Source organism: Andrena cerasifolii, chromosome 11 (assembly GCF_050908995.1).
Source record: "Andrena cerasifolii isolate SP2316 chromosome 11, iyAndCera1_principal, whole genome shotgun sequence".
NCBI lineage: Eukaryota > Metazoa > Arthropoda > Insecta > Hymenoptera > Andrenidae > Andrena > Andrena cerasifolii.
In genome coordinates, this window is record NC_135128.1 from 7,339,688 (window position 1) to 7,359,971 (window position 20,284).

The 20,284-nt window shown below is 47.8% G+C and overlaps 2 protein-coding genes across 5 annotated transcripts in view; one reads left to right on the forward strand and one right to left on the reverse strand.

The window, feature by feature from the left end:
* Positions 1–13,403, forward strand: part of Dtn (transmembrane protein 132C dtn) — a 79,239-nt gene extending 65,836 nt beyond the window's left edge. The window contains exons 5-10 of one of the 2 annotated variants that reach the window (XM_076823421.1): positions 3,153–3,296; positions 3,531–4,376; positions 4,507–4,945; positions 6,162–6,589; positions 6,793–7,073; positions 7,193–13,403. In XM_076823421.1, the coding sequence (XP_076679536.1) occupies positions 3,153–3,296; positions 3,531–4,376; positions 4,507–4,945; positions 6,162–6,589; positions 6,793–7,073; positions 7,193–7,883 (2,829 nt within the window). In that variant the 3' untranslated portion in view covers positions 7,884–13,403. The remainder of the gene's footprint in view (positions 1–3,152; positions 3,297–3,530; positions 4,377–4,506; positions 4,946–6,161; positions 6,590–6,792; positions 7,074–7,192) is intronic. The other variant, XM_076823422.1, reaches the window with a different exon arrangement.
* A 5,180-nt stretch (positions 13,404–18,583) lies between these two features.
* Positions 18,584–20,283, reverse strand: LOC143374483 (large ribosomal subunit protein uL16m-like). 3 transcript variants are annotated; one of them, XM_076822641.1, is made up of 7 exons: positions 20,118–20,283; positions 19,676–19,874; positions 19,535–19,603; positions 19,303–19,460; positions 19,108–19,239; positions 18,915–19,025; positions 18,584–18,846 (listed from the first exon to the last, which is right to left on the reverse strand). In XM_076822641.1, the coding sequence occupies exons 2-7, from the start codon at positions 19,713–19,715 to the stop codon at positions 18,631–18,633; spliced, it is 726 nt and encodes a 241-aa protein (XP_076678756.1). In that variant the 5' UTR covers positions 19,716–19,874; positions 20,118–20,283; the 3' UTR covers positions 18,584–18,630. The 3 variants fall into 3 exon arrangements, with proteins under 3 accessions (XP_076678756.1, XP_076678755.1, XP_076678757.1); XM_076822640.1 differs by lacking the exon at positions 20,118–20,283 and adding an exon at positions 19,974–20,108; XM_076822642.1 differs by lacking the exon at positions 20,118–20,283 and adding an exon at positions 20,013–20,067.
* Between the last annotated feature and the right edge of the window lies 1 nt (position 20,284).

A 20,284-nucleotide genomic window follows, 5' to 3' on the forward strand; every position in this document is an offset into this window, starting at 1 on the left:
GCATGGATTCAGTTCCTGGTGGTGCGTAAGATATCTTTTTGTCCTCAAAATAATTATGTTTCGGTTTTTAATACGTAATTTATACAATTTTTAAAGTAGTGATTTAGAAATAACCTTTTCATATAAGAATCAATTTTCAATACATAAAATAGTTATCAATCCCATAATATCCTGCAATGATATTCATTCCTATTTTACGTTGGACTATTTTGATTCTATAAATGCAATCTAACAAAGAAAAAAGTGTATAAATGTAAATAATAAAAAAATCTTTATCGCTCGTAATTTTTGTAAGTGCTGTTTTTCGGATAATTTAGTTTCGCATATATTAAAACGTAAAAGTGCCGAAATTTATATATTAAAAATAAGTTTTGAGGTGTTGACCACGAAAATGGATATAGTTCTTCAATTGACATTTGTATTAAATTTGTAAAATTCAAAAACTGCATTTCTGTAGTTTTGGCCATAAGAACGCAAAATTTCCCCACTGTGCGACGAGGTGGCAACGCGAACCAATATCGCCACTCGACGAACCGGCACGATTTTCAGCCCGCGCCACCCTCCGCCCAGCCCGCCCACGCCCCTGTCGAAATCTCTTGAAAAAGAATCCGCTAAGTTGCACGATAACCACCGGCGGAAGTGCCGATCGATACGAACGAGTACGTGGCGTATGGCAGCGCGAGAATCCGCTTGCACGCGCGGCTGCTCGATCCGCGACCTGGCCGACCTTTTTCGGCAGGGAGAGCTGTGATCTCCGCCCGCGGAGAGGGGTTGAAACGGGGGCGAGGATGGAGGACAATGCCTTCCTCGCGATGACAAAGCAGAGGAGGTGGTGGAGATATACTTAGCCGTCTTATAGGGGGTGGATTTTAGGGGATAGCACGAGCGAAGCTTCGATTAAGTTGGTGGATCTATGAAATTTCAACGAAGCAATTTCTGATGCCCGATGGAGGAAGCGTTCCCTAGCGACGAGTTAATTCGTCTTCGCAACGGTACGCGATCACACATCGAGAGGTCACGGGTCAATAATCTCCTCGTCTATCCAGTCCAGCTTGTCCTCTCCGTTATCTATAGGCTAACATTCACAGAACCTTTTGTTTTAAGAAAGAGTAGCGCCATTAAGTAAAGTTTCTTCGGATCGCGGAGGAGCATCCGTTTCACCCCCGCGAGATAAAGCTACTCTCTCGTCTCGTGCAGTTTTTATCGTGGCTCCGCTCCCGATACGGCGGGGGAAATTTATTCGGCATTCGGCCCTTTGACCGGGATTTCCGAGTGCTTAGCGCCCGCCAGGGGGGTTAATTGATTTCGTTTGCAGTTTCCTCGGTTCCCTTCCTCCTCACCGATTCCCTCCCGCGAATCCGGAACGCTCGGTCAGTCGAAGCGGACGTTGTGTACACGATAATCACTTGGGGACTGTCTCGAGCTTCTTTAATTGATTAATCAGGTAATTAACTCGCTTACATATTCCTTTGAAAGCGTCGCAGCGCGGGAGAAGTTGCCGGAAGCTCGCAGCTCCTTGATTATCCCTATTCTAATTGCCGTCCCGTTCTACTGGCTTCGCGAGGGGGTCGGGGAAGTTTTTAATTAAAAGAGAGGATCCCGTCGCTGCTTTTCGTGGATCGCACAGCCGGCGTCCTCGTAAACTAGCTGCGGACCGAGCTTACCGACAACATTGACACCGGCCTTGCCCGGTGGCCCAGCCGGAGTGGAGGCTGGCACCGTTTAATCAGCGGGGGGAGAATATTTCGGCGCCACTCGGTGTATAAATACCCCCAGCCAGGTCGGGAGGATAAGAAACTCGGGGCACGGCCAGGGAATTCCACTTGGACCCCGAGTCCTTTGGGAAACAGCAGCTCTCGATAATGCATAGCTAAATCTCGCCGAGACGGAGCAACCGAACTGGCTAAGTGGATCAGAGATTTCCCGATAAACTTGGCTAGTTCGAAGCCGTACACGCGCGTAGAGTTCGCGGAGTAGTTCCATGGAACTTGGATCCTCCGTAGCTGGCCAGCTGCGTTGCATTCCAATGTTTGTTTGAACGTGCAACCCCGCGATCGCGCGTGCGGCCCGCGCGCAGCGATGGCTGAGGACGAGAAAGAGGGGTTCGATCGAGGACGCGTTGCCTGCTGAACGATTGCTCCAACGATTGAAATAGCTGGCCCCCGATGAGGCTGCAGAATCCATAGAAATGTAGCTATTCATAGCTGGTCTTCGAGTTCTCCTTCCCTTTCTCCACAGACAAGCGCCACGAGATTTCTACAGGCTGGACAATGTAGCTCGCCCACCCTAATTATTTAATTATATTCGACGTTGACGCAGCGATACGAGTTCCCTTTAAAATAATCTCCCCCTACTGATTCCTAAACATTTGTCCCACAGTCCAGTCTCGGATTCGCTACACAAAGAATCATCCCCGAGGGGACGTTTCAGGTGGACGTGGAAAATGTCCGGCTGGGGTCACTCGCGTGTACTCGACGTCACCTCTTTTTTTCTGCCGGGCTTAAGAACGTGAGATCGGGCTCATCGATGCCGGGGCAGGCTAGAGGGTACGTGGACCGTCCGTGTACACACGTGCGCGGGTGTGGGTGGATGGATAGAGAGCCGCTCCGGGGTCAGAGATTTAAATTCCCTCGCTGCAATATCCGAGTCGTTTGATGTTCCTTCCAAAGGGCAGACTGTACGGAAGCCAACTTGGAAATGGCTTCGTGCACCGGACTCTCTCTCCTCCCCCTCGTCCTGCCGTCCCCTTTTCCACCGGCTGCGCGCTGCAAAGTACACACACGCACACAGACCCGCCCCTCGGATGTGGCCCGCTCCGGAGCAACTTGCACGGCCGGGTGTGCGCGCGTAGGTACGGGAACCTATGAAATAGTCGAGCTCCCCGATCCCAGCGACCTGCGGAGGCCCTTTAAAAGCCTCCTTTCCTCGACCGGAGTCCGCGACCGTTCGCGAAACTTTTCCGCCGGTGTGCGCCCACGAGGGCGGCGGGGGAGGAAGGGCAAACAAAAGCTACCGCGGACGGAACGATCGTGCGCCCTCCCCTAAATCGAGCTGGGAGGAGAGCCTCGCTGAATGGAGTTGGGACGCTTTAACGAGCCTGGCGACGACAAAGGCGACTGTTTAATCGAGTTCGTTCTGTTCCTGTGTCGCAGAACTGGGAGGTGATGAACACCGCGGTGCTGACGGGACGGCAAGTGTCCCAGGGGATGAAGGTGTTCATCGTCAGCCAGGCTGGCACTGTCGCCGACGTCACGCTGCAGTCCTCCTGTCACTCCGAGGACGAGAGCGTGCTCAAGGTACGTGGCACCTGCAACTTTTAGCATGCTCCATCGCGGCTGCTCTTAGGTGTACTTTGGGAAGAAATATTGTCGCGTAGAAGCAGTAGAGGGTGAAGATAGTAGCGTACTGGAGTATCGATAGGCAAGAGCCCAGAGACGCGTTCTATGTAGTCTTTTAGGGACTGGGACAGTGGGAGTTGGGGCACAGCAAGGTGGTGCCCGTGTGTCTCGTCTAACGAAATTGCTCCGCAGGTGTCGTCGTCCTGCAGCAGCGTGTATGTGGACGGCACGGAAATCCGTGGCTCCAGTAACGCCTCTGTCCTCGTCAAATACGGTACCTACACCGGCCTAGCCAAGTTCACCGTCTGGATGCCTGAATTTCCTTTGGAGGTGACCGTCGGGGACACCAGGTTGAGCCAGATCAAAGGGTGGAAAGTTCCCGAGGAGCACGCTATAGGCGCCAAGAGCAAACGCAGTCTAAACGCCACCGCTTCCAGGGACAGTGAGTCTGTCGCGAAGACTAAGAAGAGAAGCGCCGCTGAGCTCGAGGACTCGATAGACGACACCTCCATGGACGTTGAAGACGCGGACGTGATCCTCGAGGAGGACGAGCAGGAGGAGAGGTTCAGAGGGAACGAGCACGGATGGGATGCGATTAATTCCATCGACAGAGGGCCGTCGACCAATTGCCGGCTACGCTTCCAGCAGAGCCCGGTCGAGGTGCACGCGAGGTTCCTCGCCACGGACCACGACTCGGGGAGAGTCTCTTATTTCGTGAACCGCCGGACCTGGCTTCGCGTCACCGACTTGGTGATGGGCATGCTCAGGGTCTCGGATCCCAGAATAGCGACGCTCTTACAGGGGAGGATCGTGCAAGGCCGCGGAGTGGGCAGAACGGAGGTGCAGGTGCTCTCGCCGATTACCGGCCGAGTGATTGGAGCTAAAGAAGTGCGAGTGGGGAATGACCGAGTGGCGATCACCAGACTCTCCGTCAGAGTGGTGTCTGGCCTTCAGCTGACCATCAGTCCCGACACCGCTATTGAAAATGGATACGTCGCGGAGACGTCGGTCACGAGGAGGCTGACTGCCCAGTATCAGGTAAGGTTGTCTAATAATATCTTAGGGTAGGTCTAACTGAGAACAAGCAGACGCTCGTAAGAGTAGCTGTTCGAAGGAGGGGCACGCGAGATGACTCACGGTTAAAACTGAGTGCCTCCACTGTGCACAGGAGGGCCTGCTGGATATAGACGTTGAGTTCTCAGACGGGACCAGGACACCGTTAAGGGAAATCGCTGTCAGCGACTACCACTTGCTAGTCGAGAGCTTAGATCCAGAGGTAGTTGCGTTCGCGCCTATGGTAGCCTCGCATCACCCTCGTGTGATCGCTGTCGGGGAAGGCCGGGGCGATTTGTTGCGTGTCAGCCTTCAGTTGGCCGACACCTGTCGCCTGACAGGCAGGCGAGCAGGAAAGGGTTCTCAGAGGGCGACGGCGTCAGCGTTAGCCAGCGCTTCGGCCAACGTCGAGGTGGACTTCGCCTCGAGCGATCTTCAAAATCGACCTGAGTTCGTGCAGAACGACGGAGGCGGAACGGTCGGTTCCCATCACCACAGGGAAAGGAAGACCAGCAGGGGAGAAATGGCGCCTGATCTGCACGACATCCTCATCGGTAAATAGACCCTGTTCCCTTCTTCTCGCATACTCTCGCACTCGTTCCGTTTTCAAGTACGCTGCACTCTGTATGCTCACGTTTCGTCGCGTATATATTTCGGCTTTAGTCGTCTTTGAGGTGCCACAGGGGTTGGATCCCCTCTTAACCTGTCCTCTCCACTTTTCCTTTCCTCCTTTCATCACTCGCTACTGCAGTTCCGTCGCTTTCTGTCAACACTTTATTACTGCACGAGTCACCTCTCGATCTGATGCGTGGAGGATAAAAAGATTGCCAGCGCGCCCATTCATGGTGTCTTAAAGAAAGAAACACGGCAGCTTTATGCAAAGGTCTGCGCACACGTATCCGTTCCGTGTCAGTTCCGTGGTCGTGAAAGGTATCGGTTGCTAGTTTTGGAATAGAGCAGCGCACACTTGTCAGTTCCGTGAAATTCGACGGTGTCTCCGTACCCGTCAGTTCCGGGCCGTGAGGATCAGTGTTAAAAAAGATGAGATTGTATAGATTAAAATATACATTGACATTAATAATTAGCAGTGGATTGCTGATGTCGAGGAAATCACCCATTTACAGGAAACCAGATGTTTTACTATGTACCAGCATTGGAGTAAAACTTTCTTAGGTCTACCTACTTAAGGGATTTTTAAAATTTCATTACAGGCACAGGAAAAAAAGTGGAAAAAGCGACTTTCATTATTTTCTTCGCTATTCCGACCAATTGCGATTTTTTTCAAAACGACGAAACACGCCATCTACTTAGCAACCTAATACTCCTAGCTTCTAAAAAAAACTCACGTCGTTTGGACCAATTTTAAAAATGTTAATCTGTTTTGAAGGGTGTACGAATACTTTCGTCACCTACTGACTGAAAGAACTGTACAGCAGGCTTGCAGAAACGGCTGAATTGGGGCTGACCGAGCCAAAGCAGGCCTCCTGTACAGTTGTCAGTGAAATTAGGGACACCGCACGGACGCGGAACGGATACGGAACTGACACGGAACGGATATGTGTGCGCAGACCTTAAGCCTGCCCATCCTCCAGTCGTCAGTCGACGAGCGTTCCCCTTGCATGATCACGAAGCACCCGTCTCGCTTTCTGCAGGCAAGCTGGTCGTGCGGGAGGATTAACGCGCAGCTTCCGGAGCTCTCCGCGCTCCATTCAGCACCGTTCTTCTCACTCTTCTCCTCTCTCTTTCTGTCTCTTTGTTTTCTGTGCAAAGGGCTACCGCTGAAAGACGAGAACGGGCACGGGCACGAGCCTTTGGTGCAGGCACGGCAGCACCGCACGGCTATAGCTAATGGCATGTCTTCAGGAGGAATGGGAGGCGTCGGGATACGGCACCACGGCGGGACACGCATGAGCCCACTCGAGATCGGGATGTACGTCCTCCTGGCCGCCTTCTGCTTCGCCATCGTCGTCTTCGTCGTCTCCTGCGTGGTCTACGCCAGCAAGTTCAAGACCCAGCCGCCGGACTCTCCGCTGGCCGGAGCCGCGCTTCCGGTCCTCTCTGGAGCAGCGAGGGCCAGAGCCGCGGCCAACCAGCTGGCGTCGGGGCGGAGACCTCCCAGAGAGTCCACGACGAACGCGCACGACTGGGTCTGGCTGGGACGAGCCACCCTCGAGAGAGCCGCCTGCGGACCTCAACAGGTAGGTGCTTCATCTTTCACATCTGTCTCCTACGATGCTACTCATTAACGTGTAGGTGGATAGTGGTTTTAAAAAGGCAGTCATAGCATAGGTCAGAGTCGTAGCGTTGTATAGAGTAGAAGTGGTAGTGTTTCGCGCTGTATCGTGTTACACTGTGGCGCCCAAACGTGTCTGGGTATGCATCGGTGAGTTGGTCGTTTCAGGTTCGGGTAACCAGCAACCCTCTGGCCAGCGAAACGGAGGCAGACGCCGCTGAACTCGCAACCTGTTTCGACAACCCGAACCACATCGAGCTACCATCGGCTGGGCAACGGAGTAACGGGTCCGGGCCCATCGACACGACGACCTACTGCAAGAGGGACAAGCTTGCGAGGAACAGTTTCGCTTCTAAAGCCATTACGAAGCCATCCATCGCGGTAACTGCGACCACGGTGACTACTCCCGCATCCATGGCAACATCGACCGTCACCACCACGCGAAACGAGTAAGTATTTCAGGTTATTTCTAAGCTCCCGGTCTCCTTGAATCTTCTCCGCTCATCCTGGCCATCATCGACTCCAATGCCACCCGAGATTAATCAAGAGAATACTGTCGCTGTTACAGCAACGACGACATTCCGCCACCCCTACCGCCCCACGGAGTGCCAGTCCCGAGCAGCGCGATGGCGACGACCACGTCGGCGGCTCCAGTGAGCAGCCTCGTGAACAACAACGGCAACGAGGACTACAAGCCACCCGTGCCGCCGCACAGGAACACGGGGGTGATCGTGCGGCTGCCAGAGACCCCGAGGAAGCACCGTCACAGGGCGTCGAGCGGAAGCGCTGGCGGCAACCACCACGGGAACAATCAGCGCCACAGCAAGCAGATCCACCATATCAAGCCACACGGTAAAGCTAGAGTAGGTAGTCCGAAAGAGAACGCCGCGGAGGAGGAGGAGTTCGTCGAGCTAGTGAATCACGATGACAACAGGCACTCGAAGGACCCGAGAGCCAGAGAGGTGAAGAGGGCGACGATCGTCGGTAATCCAATGTTCTTGTCGTTCGCGACGTCCGCGGTCGCCTCCTCGATGAACGTGTCCAGCCCGACCGTGGCCTCATCGTCCTCCTCGCCACCTAACACATCGCCGTCCTCCTCCTCCTCGTCCTCCTCCTCTTCCTCTTCCGCCTCCTCTTCCTCATCCTCATCCTCGTCCCAAGAGCAGGAGGGGTCGGCGGCGCTGGACGACTTGAATCTGGACATGGACTACAACCAGATCATGCAGTACTTCGACAACCTGAAGGAGTCGAACGCCTAGGTGACGGCGTTCGGCCTTCGAGAAGGCCGAGAGTAGTCAACAGTCGGTACGAAACGCCGGGCGTCCTCGTCGAGCCAGATGTGCACGGTTACGCGCGGACGAGCTCGGGCCTCGTTCTCCGCTTCCTCTATCCTCCTCTCGCCATTAGCACGTTCGTATCGAGAACCCTCGCGGGCTAAGCTCGTCCTCCCGAGAGACGCGCCGGTCGTTTCGTATTCTAGGCTATAATCTAGTCAGCTTCCTAGCAGCACATCAGGAGTATCGCGCAAACGCATGGACATACACGTACCTACACACACTCGACTCGTATAGTCGCTGGAAGAGGTGTAAGGAAGTCGTAGATTAAGTGAGGCGCGAGGAAGGGGTGTACTTGAGTGGACAAACGAGGACAAAGAAGTTCGAGTAACCGAGCAGCTCAGGTACCTACAGTTCCGCAGTACCTACCGTTCTTTTTCCCCCGTTGATCGAGGACCGTGATGTTTCAGTAGCCGAAGGAAGGGCTCGAAGTTTCTCATATCGCTCCAGTATAACCGAAAGGGCTATATCGCTTCCATCGATTATATCCTGCCACGCGTACACATACACAGACACTCGCAGAGGCTTTATAAGAAAGGTATGATCGTAGGTGGCCGGTGGGGTAGGTAGATCGCGGGCTCGATTCGACCAGCTTTCTCCTCTTTTCTCCGACGATCGATCGACCGCCGATCCTCGCTTCCGCCTCCGTGCACTATCGATCCTCCCGCTCAAGCCCTCTCCCTTTGGTGACTGGAACGAGCCTCTCGTTCCCACCTCAGGGCAACAGGGCATTCACCAAAAAAATGGCCGAGAACAAAAAGCGACCCTTTTGTCTCGAAATCGATCTCGCTTTCTGCATCCAACCACCCAACTGCTCGTGTCTCTTTCTCTTCAGTCATCCTTCGGAGCTTTCGTTCATTGCCCGCGGTTGTTCCCAAAGAAATGGGGCGCTCACGTGTCTTGTGCTTTATTTTCGAATCGCTGCCTCCGAGTCTTCCCTGTCTCAGTGAGCAACGAGGTCGATACCGAGACAAGCGATGTCGACCGGCCGTTTTATTTCCGATCTGCGCCGGAGGAGACCGTATATAATATTTATTCGATCGACCGTACGTCGTAATGTTTGTAAATTTTGCTTTGTAAGACTGTGTACATATATATATTATATATATACGCGACCTAGCGCATGTTAATTATGGGACTTAACGGATTTAAAGTTACAATTTTTACGGCACGCCGTAGAGCAAGTCGCGCGTATCAATTGCTCGCCGGGGCCGAGCAGGAAGCGCGAGCGTCGGGCCGCGTACACCTTTCTACCAGTATTCCTAGTACCGGAGACTTAACCAGAGACTTAATCAGTTAACGATTGATATATATATCTGGTTATACGATGTTCGAGAACTCCTGCTTTCTATATCGCAGCGTTTCCCAAACTACTCGATCCTCGTCGAACGTTTTGTACGAACCTCCCTGAACTGTTCCCAGCGATCGTACGCCAAAATTCGCAACCAAACGCGTCACATTGTAATTCCATGAAAATGAGAAACAGAAAATGGAGAATAGCTCGAGGTGGATGCAAGAGCGTGAAAGTCTAAAGCACCCCGATGAGAATGGAGGAATTAATCGAGAGAGTCGCGGGGAACGCTTTATCGGTAGGTAACTCGAAGATTTGCTGGCAGCAAAGTGGGGAAGGACTAATTTAACTCGCGGCGGCCCGAGACGCTGCTCCCGTATCGCTTTTAATTACGATTCACCCCTCCGATTCGATTGGATTCCGCAATTGTTCGCGTACGTGCCGCTTCCAAAACGCGATCCGCACGTCGAAGTCGTGGCACGTGCTTCCACGTGCAAATGCAAGCGTAAACCGCATCTGTGCCATCGTTAGTTCCATCGCGAAGACGCGTCCACGTTCGTGTACACATATTACACTGTATGCGCGCGCGTGTGTGTGAGAGAGAGAGAGAGAGAGAGAGAATGTGAGAGAGTGAGGAGAGAATGAAAGGGAGAGACATGCAAAATACACGCACATCCCCCACGATAGTAGCTTTCGTTCTTCCACGTTTGTTCAATTTCCTGTTGCGAATCCAATCGCGCGCCTCGCCTTTCGATCGATTTTATCGAACGGGCTAACTCAAAGCCGAGAAGAACATTTCCGTTGGCGAAGCCGAACAGGCTTATACTTTTACATTTAATGTATCGTTTCGGTCGCAAAGAATGTTGGTTCGCTATTAGATCTTTTACAAATTTTTAAGTCAGTATCGCGTATTGCTCTTCTCAGCTTTTCGTTACCCCGCGCAGCTAAGAAAACCGCTAAACACGCGAGCGATTTACTCACAGAAGGCGATCAGCTCAGCGGGAGCGCACGGATCTGTAGATCCCTGCGGATCTACCGCCCTATCTCGTATAGGCGTCTAAGGGCTACGTGTCTAAGTATGTACGTATCTGTAAGCTGTGTGTTAGCACGTCGAGCGTGGGATATAGTGATGTGTAATGTTGACGAGTGCGGGAGAGATGAGAAAAGAGAATAGAAAAGACGCTCGAGTCGGCGTCGAAGAGCGTCGAGGCGCGTCGACGCGGGCCGCGCTCGTTAACCCTCTGCACTCAAGCATCTTTATTTATTCAGATACGTATTCGTAAGTCTCTCCGAGCTCGACACGGCGTTTTTTATTTTTATTAGAGAAATTGACTCACCATTCCCGCTGGTGTATTTTTGTTGTATTTAATTAAGACGATGCGGCCCATTCCCTCAAACGCACTCGAGAATAGTCTCAGAGTGAGCAGATAACTATCTCGAACATCTACAGGGTGTCCCAAATGTTCCTAATTTATCTCACACGATTTATTTCCTCGTCATTCTCTTTTTCCCTCGCGCCTCCCCTCTTGTGTCTTCAGCCCCCGACTAATATTTTGGGACAGCCTGTACATCGATACTCTTGTAAATATCGCGTATACGGTACGTCGACGAGCCCATCTGCACTATGCGCGTTCGTTAGGCTCATCCCCCAGTCGAGCGTCGGGGCGAGCCGCAGAGGGTTAAAGGGCGCCAGAGACAACGTACGATACCCCGCCGAGAATTCTAGTCTTATAGCGTAACTAATTGCATTATTATTAATACTAATGAACGCGAGGCGCGATCTACGTTGCCTTTCGCCCGCCTACGCGTATCCTCGAGTCACCAGGCGGGCCGAAGCGCCGTCATTCCTCGGCTCTGGCCATCCTCTCCTCTCTGTCATCGAGGAGCGGCGAGAGAGGCTCCTCGCTAGCGGGACGGTGGAACGTAGAAGAGAAACGAATCAACCATATCGAGTACCGTGAGTGAGAGACGCGCGCTAATTACTCGTAAATGAAAATTAATCGTACGACAGGGGGTCCTCGTCCCCATCATCCCCATCATCATCCCCTTCGCCGAGGCGAATCGATCCATTTCCACGGATTGCACGTGGCAAGGACGAGGCCCCGCGCAGAGCCGGACAAAAATAGTATTTACGATAGAAAATAGTGGAGAGCTTGCGAAGCTGTTTCGCGCGAAACATAGGTACCGTGCCGCAATGCTTCTCGCACGGCAGGGCTGAGGGATCCTGTGTTAGCGAACAGTAAGAAACGCTCTTTGATCGCGGCGAAGACGATGATGGTTCGACTAAAGTTCCTCGAAACGTCCTCCGCCCTTCCGTGTACACGTCCCCCGCCCTTCCGTGTACACGTCCCCGGCACCTCGCGTAACTAGCCACCCCTTCGAGGTATATTTCCTCTCGTCCTTCCGACACGCCGAACAACCGCTCGACGGACAGACCGAAAGTATTTTTGTTTTCGCGCGACGTCTGTCGTCGGACGAGTAAGCTGGACCGGGGAACGCGAGAGAAGCGTGGTACGCGTACTTCCTGCTGTTTGAATGTTCGCTTGCCGCGATGACAAGGAGACGAGAGCGAAACCGGCCCGATATCGCCGTACAAACGACATTACAGTTACTATTTTTTACTTAGAATACTATTTCCTCCAGCTCTGGCTGCGCCCAATTGTATATACAGACGCGATTCTCCTTCTTTCCGGTCGCTCAGAACTCGCAATCTGCCAAGGGAGGGCAGCGAACGTCCGCCAGGACGGTTCTCGGCTCGCTTGCCGTAGTTTGGCAGTTCAAGCTCGATCATTTCTCGCCGATGATTTCGCTCAGCGGAAGCTCTCGCGAATCGTTCGCTTCGAGTCGCAACCCCCCCTCCCCCCCGTCGTGGTCGCTGGCATATCGTGGCGTCGATTGGTCTTAGATCAATTTCGTCGTCGCGATCGCAGAGGGACGATTCGGGGGAAGCAAACGATGCAATCTCACTGCGCCGAATTTTCTATACGATTAGCCTCGGGGGCGTTTCTTTAATCGCTGGCCCTCGGGGCGGAGGTGTCCGTACGGCGCTCTACGAAGTCGAACACAACTGCCGGTCTCTCTTTTCCCCCCTTTTTTTATTTTTGATAAGTTCCCACCGATCAGGGAGGATGATTATATGATATATATATATATATATATATAATATATGTATACATAAAATATTGTAATAGAGATACGTTCGCGTGGCAAGAAGCGCTGACTCTGCATTCACACACATTCCTCAAAGACACGCGATGTCGTCGCTGTATATCTCTACGTCTTAAGTGTGATAAATGCGGATAAATAATAGTAATATTAATGATAATAGAAACGATTGATTGACGAGGCGACGGCGACAAAGAATCCACGAGGACGGCGATGACGACGACGTCCACGACCACGATGGCAATCATCGATGATCCTGCTCGCGATATGATCTATAAATACACCTGCCGTTCGTGTGTACTCATAATAAACAGGTCGAGGCACTTGAAATTTATTAAGCAGAATTACAGATCACCTTCTCTCTCTTCTTCCCAAGTGGAAACACGTAGCAGATACTCTTCCTTTAAATATTTAAAAGAATCGTAGATCCTCTCGTCCTACTTGTTTCCTTTCAACGCTGTGCAACCTTTCGTTTCATTTTGCTTCTCATTAAGGGTAATTTGAAGTGCCTCGTTCTTTACGCAGGCTGTCCCATTTACATCGATGTATGGATCTATTTGAATTAAATGGGACACCCTGGATATTATCGTTCTCGTAAGCACAAATTAACATAATCGACCAATCTCTTGACCCTGCTGATTACCTCCCCACTTGTATTATCGCATCATGCCCGATTCAATTCTCCTTGTATTTCTATTGATCACGATCCCACCGTACGTCATCGTTGCTGTTATTGTTATTGTTATCGAGATTCTTGTTGTTGCTGCTGCCGATGTTGTTATCGCTGTTTTCACCGCCATCGCCCGTCTCTGGTCCTGTTTGTCGTCGTCGTGGACGTCGCCATCCGCATCGGCGCGACCGATACGCTAATTTAAACAGTAAGATACGACTATCGCCTACTCAATGTACAATATGTAGTATTTACCTGTTGTTACCACCAAACCGTCATCAAAGATATATATATAAAATATTGTAATTGTAACATATAAGTTGTTGCTCCAGTTGCATTCTTTCTACCCCTTCGTCCCACTTGGCTCTAGACGAAGATGGTCGCCGAGCAGTAATAAAGCAGAACAAGGCGACGAGGTCAGTGATATCGTTCCGTTATCACCAGAATGACTTCGAGCTTCGGAACGGAAACCTCGGTGGAATATTTAGGTAAACGAAATAAAGTATAACTGTTATTTAAGGGGGTAGACACGTCACGTGACCTGGCCGATTCGGCAGGTCGGTATTACAGCACTTTTTTCTGCACAGAAATGGTAATACCGATAGATCGACGATTACCCGGTTATACTTATAAAAATTTAAACGGAAAGTCGGCTGGTACTGTAAACGTAGAAAATTCATTGTACATTTTAATTACTTGAAATGTGCTTATGCTACAATATTCTACGTTAGCAGTAAGGAATTCTAAGTGAAAAGGGGGCTATACTTCCGAAAACCGGTCAAACCCGATTGGGCTGAAATTTTGCAAATAGCTTCATTTTGCATAAAAATAACGTTTGCGAGAAGGATTTTTGGCGACTCGAAAATTTTTTTTTTACCATTTCAATGTCATTCTCTATCTTACCGACAGAGCGGAGAATCGGATTCAACAGTTATTCAGTGCATTCTCCTTATTAATCTCCTAAAATCTATAAAACAGAGATCAACTTAGAAAGAGATATCAGCTTGATACTGGGTATTAGTATTGGTTTTGGGCTAGTTTGGGGCGGGGGGCGCGCGCCCGCTCGCGGGCGCGTAAAGCATGGTAGCGAACCGATGTGAGTTTACACGGGGCCAAGCTTCAATGCATTCTCAACATTATTGAACGATATTAAATATGTATATACAGGAGAATAATAAGGAGAATGCACTGAATAACTGTTGTATCCTATTCTCGACTCTGTCGGTAAGGTAGGGAACGGCATTGAAATGGTAAAAAAAAAATTCGAGTCGCCAAAAATCCTTCTCGCAAACGTTATTTTTATGCAAAATGAAGCTATTTGCAAAATTTCAGCCCAATCGGGTTTGACCGGTTTTCGGAAGTTTCGCCGAAAAGGGAAAATAGATGAGGGAATGTCCCCAGAAAATGAAATTTGTTAGGTTAGACATTTTTTTATTAGCAAAGCACCGAAACAGAACATGAAATACACTTATTACACGTCCTCTGCAGAAAGCAGTTATCAACAAACATTATATATACAAAATTGTATTGAATGTTGAATTGGGCTAGTGAAAATGCGCAGACTGGATACGCGAGATTATTATGTGGTCGGCTCCTCGAAGTGACAGAAAATATAACCTAAATATATGCTATATGACAACAAATGTTTAGTGGCTATTTCAGCTTCAAAGGCATCGCCTTAAAGTAGCAAACAAGAGCTACGCCTTTCATGGGCCTTTAAACAGTTCTCGGTTAATGTGATGCTTTTGAAAGACTCGAAGCTTGTAATTTCTGAATAGTATTCCATGGACACTAGTTGCAAAATTTTCTTCAATATCGACTTATTAACAAACGAAATCTATGGTATTCTTAAGGAAATACCATAGATATTTGGAATTTGGATAGGAATATGTAAAAGGTATTTCTGAATAATAATACAGTTTGTTTCAAGTTTCTTTCAATATATTTGCATAAAAGGCCTTTACAGTGTTACAATAAAGTATAAGGTATATAAAGTCACTATTTTCTTGTGATTACTATCAAGGTTTCCATCATTCCGTCGAAATATTCCGAAGTTAAAACCTGTAAGAAGAAAAATATTTTTAGTAACTTGACTTGTCTATTATTGAAAATGGGAGAAACGTTACAACATTTTGTCACGTATGAAAATATATTAGTAAAGGGAATAATTTTATTGTGCAACATGTTGATTGAAATTAGTCGTTTTAGATTTTATGTTTCCGGTAAGACTTAATATTAATTCCTACCACTCGTAGCACTGTAATCTTATTTTAGAATCAGTTGGTAACGTTGGGTGCGACACGAGAAGCGGCCAATTCAGCAACTACCTACTCTGAAATCTGTTGAAAAGATCCTTCCACGCAGAGTGGTTTTAAAAATCTTCACATTAAAGCACTACTTTAAATATGCCATTCACTACTCTCAAACTCTATCGACTTTCGTTCAAGGCTTCTACTTCTCTTCAGAGACATTACTTTGTGCCACCTCTTTCGACGGCATGTTCTCCTGTTACAAAGCCCAATTTTGTGCATTCTGAAAATTTTTGCCAGATTTTGGCCCAGGTATCAGGAGAACATGAAGCGAAAAGAGGTATTCTGAATTTCAGCTTCGAAGGCATCCTCGATTCTCTCTCCGAAGACATTACTTAGTGCCACCTCTTTCGACATCATGTTCTCCTGTTACAAAGCCCAATTTTGTGCATTCTGAAAATTTTTGCCAGATTTTGGCCCAGGTATCAGGAGAACATGAAGCGAAAAGAGGTATTCTGAATTTCAGCTTCGAAGGCATCCTCGATTCTCTCTCCGAAGACATTACTTAGTGCCACCTCTTTCGACATCATGTTCTCCTGTTACAAAGCCCAATTTTGTGCATTCTGAAAATTTTTGCCAGATTTTGGCCCAGGTATCAGGAGAACATGAAGCGAAAAGAGGTATTCTGAATTTCAGCTTCGAAGGCATCCTCGATTCTCTCTCCGAAGACATTACTTAGTGCCACCTCTTTCGACATCATGTTCTCCTGTTACAAAGCCCAATTTTGTGCATTCTGAAAATTTTTGCCAGATTTTGGCCCAGGTATCAGGAGAACATGAAGCGAAAAGAGGTATTCTGAATTTCAGCTTCGAAGGCATCCTCGATTCTCTCTCCGAAGACATTACTTAGTGCCACCTCTTTCGACATCATGTTCTCCTGTTACAAAGCCCAATTTTGTGCATTCTGAAAATTTTTGCCAGATTTTGGCCCAGGTATCAGGAGAACATGAAGCGAAAAGAGGTATTCTGAATTTCAGCTTCGAAGGCATCCTCGATTCTCTCTCCGAAGACATTACTTAGTGCCACCTCTTTCGACATCATGTTCTCCTGTTACAAAGCCCAATTTTGTGCATTCTGAAAATTTTTGCCAGATTTTGGCCCAGGTATCAGGAGAACATGAAGCGAAAAGAGGTATTCTGAATTTCAGCTTCGAAGGCATCCTCGATTCTCTCTCCGAAGACATTACTTAGTGCCACCTCTTTCGACATCATGTTCTCCTGTTACAAAGCCCAATTTTGTGCATTCTGAAAATTTTTGCCAGATTTTGGCCCAGGTATCAGGAGAACATGAAGCGAAAAGAGGTATTCTGAATTTCAGCTTCGAAGGCATCCTCGATTCTCTCTCCGAAGACATTACTTAGTGCCACCTCTTTCGACATCATGTTCTCCTGTTACAAAGCCCAATTTTGTGCATTCTGAAAATTTTTGCCAGATTTTGGCCCAGGTATCAGGAGAACATGAAGCGAAAAGAGGTATTCTGAATTTCAGCTTCGAAGGCATCCTCGATTCTCTCTCCGAAGACATTACTTAGTGCCACCTCTTTCGACATCATGTTCTCCTGTTACAAAGCCCAATTTTGTGCATTCTGAAAATTTTTGCCAGATTTTGGCCCAGGTATCAGGAGAACATGAAGCGAAAAGAGGTATTCTGAATTTCAGCTTCGAAGGCATCCTCGATTCTCTCTCCGAAGACATTACTTAGTGCCACCTCTTTCGACATCATGTTCTCCTGTTACAAAGCCCAATTTTGTGCATTCTGAAAATTTTTGCCAGATTTTGGCCCAGGTATCAGGAGAACATGAAGCGAAAAGAGGTATTCTGAATTTCAGCTTCGAAGGCATCCTCGATTCTCTCTCCGAAGACATTACTTAGTGCCACCTCTTTCGACATCATGTTCTCCTGTTACAAAGCCCAATTTTGTGCATTCTGAAAATTTTTGCCAGATTTTGGCCCAGGTATCAGGAGAACATGAAGCGAAAAGAGGTATTCTGAATTTCAGCTTCGAAGGCATCCTCGATTCTCTCTCCGAAGACATTACTTAGTGCCACCTCTTTCGACATCATGTTCTCCTGTTACAAAGCCCAATTTTGTGCATTCTGAAAATTTTTGCCAGATTTTGGCCCAGGTATCAGGAGAACATGAAGCGAAAAGAGGTATTCTGAATTTCAGCTTCGAAGGCATCCTCGATTCTCTCTCCGAAGACATTACTTAGTGCCACCTCTTTCGACATCATGTTCTCCTGTTACAAAGCCCAATTTTGTGCATTCTGAAAATTTTTGCCAGATTTTGGCCCAGGTATCAGGAGAACATGAAGCGAAAAGAGGTATTCTGAATTTCAGCTTCGAAGGCATCCTCGATTCTCTCTCCGAAGACATTACTTAGTGCCACCTCTTTCGACATCATGTTCTCCTGTTACAAAGCCCAATTTTGTGCATTCTGAAAATTTTTGCCAGATTTTGACCCAGGTATCAGGAGAACATGAAGCGAAAAGAGGTATTCTGAATTTCAGCTTCGAAGGCATCCTCGATTCTCTCTCCGAAGACATTACTTAGTGCCACCTCTTTCGACATCATGTTCTCCTGTTACAAAGCCCAATTTTGTGCATTCTGAAAATTTTTGCCAGATTTTGGCCCAGGTATCAGGAGAACATGAAGCGAAAAGAGGTATTCTGAATTTCAGCTTCGAAGGCATCCTCGATTCTCTCTCCGAAGACATTACTTAGTGCCACCTCTTTCGACATCATGTTCTCCTGTTACAAAGCCCAATTTTGTGCATTCTGAAAATTTTTGCCAGATTTTGGCCCAGGTATCAGGAGAACATGAAGCGAAAAGAGGTATTCTGAATTTCAGCTTCGAAGGCATCCTCGATTCTCTCTCCGAAGACATTACTTAGTGCCACCTCTTTCGACATCATGTTCTCCTGTTACAAAGCCCAATTTTGTGCATTCTGAAAATTTTTGCCAGATTTTGGCCCAGGTATCAGGAGAACATGAAGCGAAAAGAGGTATTCTGAATTTCAGCTTCGAAGGCATCCTCGATTCTCTCTCCGAAGACATTACTTAGTGCCACCTCTTTCGACATCATGTTCTCCTGTTACAAAGCCCAATTTTGTGCATTCTGAAAATTTTTGCCAGATTTTGGCCCAGGTATCAGGAGAACATGAAGCGAAAAGAGGTATTCTGAATTTCAGCTTCGATAAATCGTTTATTAAGAGATATGTACAAGTACAAATGTTTACTGTTTACAAGTATTTATTAAACCACCGCTTGTCGTACTTCGATATCCACTTGTGGCAACCGAGCATATTGTTTTGAATGATATACTTCCAGGTCCAGGAATTCTGATTTTCCTCCTCCAACCTCTTCTCCTCTACTGCCATCTTTTCTAGCATCTCTTGGCTCACCGCCATAGCAGCGAACGGTAATTTGCGCGCGATGTCGATCAGGACGCGTTTCACCTGGCAAACCATTCCGCGTATTATGTAGCGTAAGATGTCGAGGAATTGTGGATGCAGGGTTTCATTACCTCGAAAAATTCAATCAGGCCTCCAACTTCTACGATAACTTGGCCGGCTTTCACTGGGGTGATGTAATGATCGATGCCACCTTTACCACTTCCCATGCGCACTCCTTGACTCTGTCACAGAAGATCGTCGTAATTTAATAATTCTAATGAACCTTTCTACATGTTTGCTATTTGGTGTTATGATAATGGAAACCTTTTTAGTGATTGGTTGCCATGGGTCCTGGAGTCTCCAGACTGCAAATGAAGTTTTGAAATCCAAGTTCTTTAGTAATGTAAAACGTACCACTTCGAAATGACTGTGTCTCATTCTGCCACCTCCTGTTGCCTACAATTTTATATAATTTTAGGTGTGTAATAAACAGAAGAGCTTTAATACCTATTTCCTTACTATTATGCCGTATTGCTTATGCAAAAGAGTATTATGATACTCTTCGTAACCACGCATTAGTCTCAGCTTCTTCTGCATTTTAAAAGGTCGTTGGGTTGGTGGGTACAAAGGTGATCTAAGTACGATTCTGAGCTTGTTACGTTCAGGAAACTCAACATCTAATAAAGAATAGATTCTATTATAAGTATAGTTCTAGCTTTTTTATCTCTTAGTAATTTAATAATTTCTTTACTTTCGAAAGAAGCTCCAGGTGCAAAAGACTTTACTCCAGCTGCTGGAGCAGACTTGAACAAACAATGGGCTGCAAAATAAAATCAGGAATATCAATAAACAAATATGCGTGGAACGAAGAAGTATTATTTTTAAAACTTACGAGATAATAGAAACCTCCCAATACTCCTGCTTCCTTGCATCTTTGACTATTTTTTAAATAACGTTGACAACAGAGATATACTTGCTTCTCATACACAGCTTTCAACAGTTATTGCATTTAATAATGTGTGGGAAACCTGTTTTATTTATTTTCGAACTGTTTCCTTCTTAAAATATTTCGGCCTCCTAACCTTTATAACCTGAAATCATATTTCGATGTACGATATAGTCTGAATAGTGGAAAGATCTTTTCGTTTCTACATAAGCGTGTACAAGAATAATAAGAATTTTAGCATTACCACAATTTATTGCCACTTCGTGTACAAATTATTGTTAACATTTCATTTATGAGAATTTAAACATCTTCAAGAGTTCATTCCGCACTATCAATAGCCAACAAAAGAGTAATAAATACCTTACAGTGCTTGGACGTATGTACTTACGGAATCGACACAACACTACACTACACCACATGACACACCACATAACATAACACAACACTACACCATTCCACGCCACGCCACACTACACCAAAGACAAAGAAATTCCGTTTGCAACATTGTTGAAAAAATTTACCATTTGCAACTTTGTTGCGTTTTCGTGTGGCGCT